The 5,405-nt window shown below is 39.6% G+C and overlaps 1 protein-coding gene across 3 annotated transcripts in view; it reads left to right on the plus strand.

The window, feature by feature from the left end:
• The window catches only part of cacna1ha (calcium channel, voltage-dependent, T type, alpha 1H subunit a), a 150,741-nt gene that overhangs the window by 80,821 nt on the left and 64,515 nt on the right, over positions 1 to 5,405 (plus strand). For all 3 annotated transcript variants that reach the window (XM_017306279.1, XM_008416667.2, XM_008416668.2), the window contains exons 3-5: positions 1,896 to 2,007; positions 3,185 to 3,318; positions 4,773 to 4,870. In XM_017306279.1, coding sequence (XP_017161768.1) covers positions 1,896 to 2,007; positions 3,185 to 3,318; positions 4,773 to 4,870 — 344 coding nt within the window. The remainder of the gene's footprint in view (positions 1 to 1,895; positions 2,008 to 3,184; positions 3,319 to 4,772; positions 4,871 to 5,405) is intronic.

The raw sequence follows: 5,405 nt of genomic DNA on the forward strand, positions 1-5,405 counted from the left end.
ATTTTTACCGATATGTTTTTTGAAACATCACCATACGTGACAAGATAAGAAATGGTGTGATAGCAGGTGTAGTTCTCCTATTGTTATTCTATGAAGTGCAAGACAACACTTGAATATTACTACTACATTCAGTGATTATTTCTATTTTTTGCTTAAGCCTGCAGCAAGCAAATAATATGTAAATGTTTCAGTTAAGAATATTACACCTGCATTTAAGATATTTCAGTTTGAGTAGAAATAATTGTTGCATAACAATTAAATCAGAGATTTTGTTACAAACCTTTTGTGTAAAGTGTTATATTTCTCCCCAGGTTTTGCCCTACTGTAAAAATTCCTAGATACATTATATAGTTTATATGAAGAGATGATGTAAGTTTTTACCATTAGTTTTCCTGATTAATGCACATTCCAATTAAGACAGCACCTTGGGAATATATCAATATTTCAACTCTACCTGCTTACTGAGAGTGTGTGTAAGTGAAACAGAGAGAGAGAGAAGTAAAAACAAGACAGTGTGTGTGTGTGTGTGTGTGTGCGTGCGTGCGTGTGTGTGTGTGTGGGATGATGTGCATTTGCGGCAAAAGCCAAAGTAAAGTAGAAAATCAGCAGTATCAGTGGCTTTTTTTTTCTTCTTTCTGGTAATCCATTTTCTCCTCATACTTTTCTCATTTTCCCTCATTTAGACTATTAAACCATCCATTTCACTCACTGTCTCTCACTCGTCTTCCTTTGTACTCTTTGACCCCCACCCACCCTTCCGTTGTCATAATGAGACAATGCCCAACATTACATCCGCCTCAGAAGAAGCACAATATTCTCTCGGTAATGCATATTTTACGAGTTTTTCTGCTGTCGTGTTGAGGTTCATGCTGCAACATGGCTCCATATGCGACTCACATTGCTTCTGAACATGCRATCTGAAAAGCTGTGGTCGTGATGCTGCACATTACTCAGGATTTGGTCAAATTTTGATGCAAAGCAGAATCGACTGAAAAGATTTTGAAATCGACTCACCCTTTTATTTTATTTATTTTTTTGATTCCATCTGTAGAACTACATTTACATCACTCCAAGTTGATATACACAAATAGGACCGAATCAAGGGATCTCTTCCATGTCTAATTTGCGTAATGCAATGAGGCATCAGTAAAGCCTGAACTCTTTAGATTCCCATCCTTATAGAGCTAATTAAAAAATATAAAAAAGCAAATGMTTTTATCATGTGTAGCTTATTGCARAAGTAATCTCTCTGCTTCCTCAAAAAGGATGTACAGGTCAGAGAGGTGACGCCTGACATCTACACCCTTCAAATTAAGCTTTTTCCTTTTTACGAGACGCCAGTCTTTAACAGCACCAAAGGTTTTCTGGATAATAACTGTCATGCTCGTCTCTTCGCAGCCTTTTAGCCTAATTGGCACAAGCGCAGATTACATTATGCCTGGCGACACCATAATGCGTGCATCTCTCCAACGTTTCCCCCACCCGGTGCGCTGGGCCTCACCATTGATCTGCTTTGGTAAACACTGCAACCTGATCTGCAGCAGCAATCTGCTCATTAACATGGTGATTTCATGATTTTTTKGGCAAAAAGCACTATAATTACATTAGCAGCAAATTGCCATGATTGGGCCCATTTAGTGCATTAGACCCATGCAAGACTTCCTGTTGGCATCCGTTTCAGGTGGATTGATGGAGCGATTGTTTATTTGTCCATTTGCATGATCACATCGTATCAGTTGCAGCAGTCGCCGTATATCATGTTCTCCAGTTCAGTTATTGTTGTCCTTGTGTCACATAGTATCTTATGGACCAACCACACAACAGGTTCTGGCTGCCTGTTGCTGATAATTCAGAATGACATGTATATTGTTCTGACCTTAACTTTCCTCTTGCACGTGGTTCGAGCACGTGTCCATGCTGGTGATCCTGTTAAACTGTGTGACTCTGGGGATGTTTCAGCCCTGCGAGGACGTTACCTGCCTGTCAGAGTGGTGCCGCATCCTACAGGTGAGCATCATGCCCAGTCGGATGGGTTTGCATGAACATTCTGTTCTGAAGGCTTTTTTTTTTCTTTTCTGAGTGTAATTTTTTTTTTTTCGACGGGAGCAGCATGTAACTTTTGCAAAAATGTGTTTGTGACTTATTTGTTAGAAGTGTCATCATGCTGTGACAGTATAATGTGAGAGTCTGTGGAAAGATCGGGCTCCTTCACTGCCTCCCTGAGCTACTGTTGTCTGAAGAAATGCACCGCTCCAGGTCAAAAAAGACGCGGGGAGCCAGCTTTAGCGCAGCATGGAGAAAGAGAGAAGTTGTGGACGACGCATGCACAAGAGGGATTGACAGCCCTAAGACCCTCCTCCTGGCCCTGATTGACTGTTTCTTATGAAGCAGTGTATGTGCAGATAATAGAAGATTCATAGGAAGAAAGCAGAGGAGCTTCATTTTTTTCACAGATTATCTGTTTCATGCTATACTGTCACAACATGTAAAAAAACAAAACAAAACAATTTTTTWAAAAGTTACATACTGTAGCTTTAACTGTTCTTTTTGAAAAATAGTCACCATGCACATTTACAGTCTTTGTTGTCAATTTTGACGTCGGTATTTTGCAGAAGCACTTTATATTCCTAAAATATTGCACATTTTATCATATTACTTTGACTGAGCTTGCAAGGACACTCAGTGGGGACCTGGAAATTCAACCACACACAGGAGTACTCGAAAGGAAAATAAAAAAACAGGTTTAATTTTAGTTTCAAGTCCTGGTTGCTGCTCAGGACGAAGTAAGCAAACACAGCTCTGAGAAGAGAGGGGAGAAAGCTGGTGATGCACAGATAAAGGAGGGGGGTATGTTTGAAATGTTCATGGCACATTGAGACAGACTCATTATACTCAAATACAGACATTCCTCCTGCTGTATGAGACGACTAATTAATCGAGTACCAACCATAACCAACCACGCTGAGCCAGAACAACTCCCTGCTGAAATTAAGCCAACTAATTTATTGAAGAGATTTATGTGTCACAGAAACCCTGCTCTCAAAAGTCTACTGCTTATACAAAAGTATGCTTGCGCTGACGAGGAGATTCGACAACGTCGTCTGTTTGTAAGCATTTTGATTGAAGTTGGTGTTAAATCTTCTTTTTTGTGTGTGTGTGTATTTGTCTGTTTTTATTCGCCTAGGTGTTGGACGATTGCATCTTCGCTTTCTTTGCGGTGGAGATGGTGATCAAGATGGTGGCCCTTGGAATTTTTGGCCCCAATTGTTACCTCGGCGACAAGTGGAACCAGCTCGACTTTGTTATCGTCATGGCAGGGTCGGTGTCCCGTCGACGTCGTTGCGCAATAAGATTTTACAACTCAATCAGTGTGATGCTCGTTGGAAGCCAAGATGTAAAATCTCTTTTTAGATTAACATTTTCAAGCAGAAACGGAGAGTGATTTGACCCCCGTACCAGGCAGTTCAAAGGTCTTTGTATCCGAGCAACCATATGCACACTAATGACCGAATATCACTTTCAAATGACTATGAATTATTAAGAAGACATTTGAATGGGAGGAAATTAGGATGATGACTGGAGAATATAAAACGTCATGCTATCTCTTGGCAGGAAGCAGTTATGTGCCTTTTCTAGGTCACAGTAACACTCTTTTTCTTTTATCCACGTTTTCCTATGTAGTCGGGTAAGAAAGCATGCAAGTACAAATCATCATGCATAGGGAGCATGCTTTCTGCCTGAAGAGGAAAAGAATGTAATAAAACATATTACACATGTAGCTTCAGTGTTCAGGACCGATAGAGCAGAGAAGTGGTGAGTGAACACCGCTCCTCCAACCTTTTCTGCAGGGGAAGCCRTAACCTGCTAGCTGCTTCTTCTAGATTCTCATAATTATTATGTTGACTGCAATGTACGGCAGATATAAAAAGTTGGAAACCCATTTTAAACTGTGAAATCTTTGTGAGACAAAGACAAATGATTATCAAATGTTTTTATTATTTTTATTTTATTTATTTTTTACCTCTAGTGTACCGTATATCTCCTGCAATTCAAGTCCAAAACAAACAAATCTGTTTGGGTAAAACAGACAATAAAAKACATAATCTCTGAATAAGTGTACACACCCRGATTAATACTTTGTTGCCCCATCTTTTGTTCCAGCTCTCAGTCTTTTTGGGKGCTCACACCAGTATAGAKAGATCTGAATAGCCATAAATAAAGTTCAGCGGTTCTACTGGGATTTTCTTGACATTTGCTCCTTTGCATCATGAGCTGAAGCCATGGATTACAGCGAGGTTGCAAAGAAGCAAAAGAATATCATTGTATCGGTGAGGAAAAGGGTAGAGAGGAGCTCCACAGCATTTCGTACCAGGAAAGAGTAAAGACGATCTGTGGGTACAGAAACTGTTTTTTTTTTTTTTTTTCCATAAGTGGTTGAAATCATGATCAGTTCTCAATACCAGTTTGCTTGCATTTAAAACCTTGAGATGTCTGGAAGAAGATGAAGAGGGATTTTATTTTTCTGCATTACCCCGAGTCATATGATTCCAACCAAAAAAAAAAAAGAAAAAAAAAGGGAAGGCCAAAACAAAATTATATTTTTGAGTTTCCAACTAGCTGGTCACCATCAGGGCAGATCAAGTTGAAGATCATCCAGTTTCATTCAACTACCTTTCTTCATGTTGTTTATKAGTGCATGTGTCTTGGCTGTGTGTGTGTTTTTCTTTTCTGTTTCGTTTTATGTTGTATATTCACTGCACTTTCATTTTCAGGGTGATGGAGTATTCTCTGGACGGCCACAATGCCAGTCTGTCAGCCATYCGTACTGTTCGAGTGCTCAGGCCACTGCGAGCGATCAACAGAGTACCAAGTAAGACCAAGARATTTGCCAAATTAAGTGTTGCCCTTTTAGCTCAATAATGACATATGCGCACAGTAGGTTTATCCAAATTCAATTGTATCACTTTATCCCTTCAACTGTAAACACATGTACAGTTGAAGAAGGTGTTATTGAGTATTTGGACCTTGATAATTTGACTCTCAATAAGTGGGCACAAAACTTCCAAGTTCTTTTTTTGAAAATCACAAGTGGCACAGATGCCAGCAACCCTAAAAATAAATGTGATTTATAGTTTACACGTAGAGGTTGATCTGAGGTTCTGCAGACTTTTTAATTGTAATCCATGGCTTTCTGTCAAACTGGGGTATAAGTACGACACGACACAGAGGCCCATTTCTTTTAGCCACTGGCACTGAGCTGATTGAGAAGCCATATTTATCTTGGAGCAACGGACTGTGAGCAGGATTGTCAGGGAGATAAAACAATTCTCCACGGCTCACTTACAGAGTGAGCCAGTGCCACAATAAAATGGCATTTTTAAGCATTTTTTATTTCTTTTTTTTTT

Source organism: Poecilia reticulata, linkage group LG8 (genome assembly GCF_000633615.1).
Source record: "Poecilia reticulata strain Guanapo linkage group LG8, Guppy_female_1.0+MT, whole genome shotgun sequence".
Taxonomy (NCBI): Eukaryota; Metazoa; Chordata; class Actinopteri; order Cyprinodontiformes; family Poeciliidae; genus Poecilia; species Poecilia reticulata.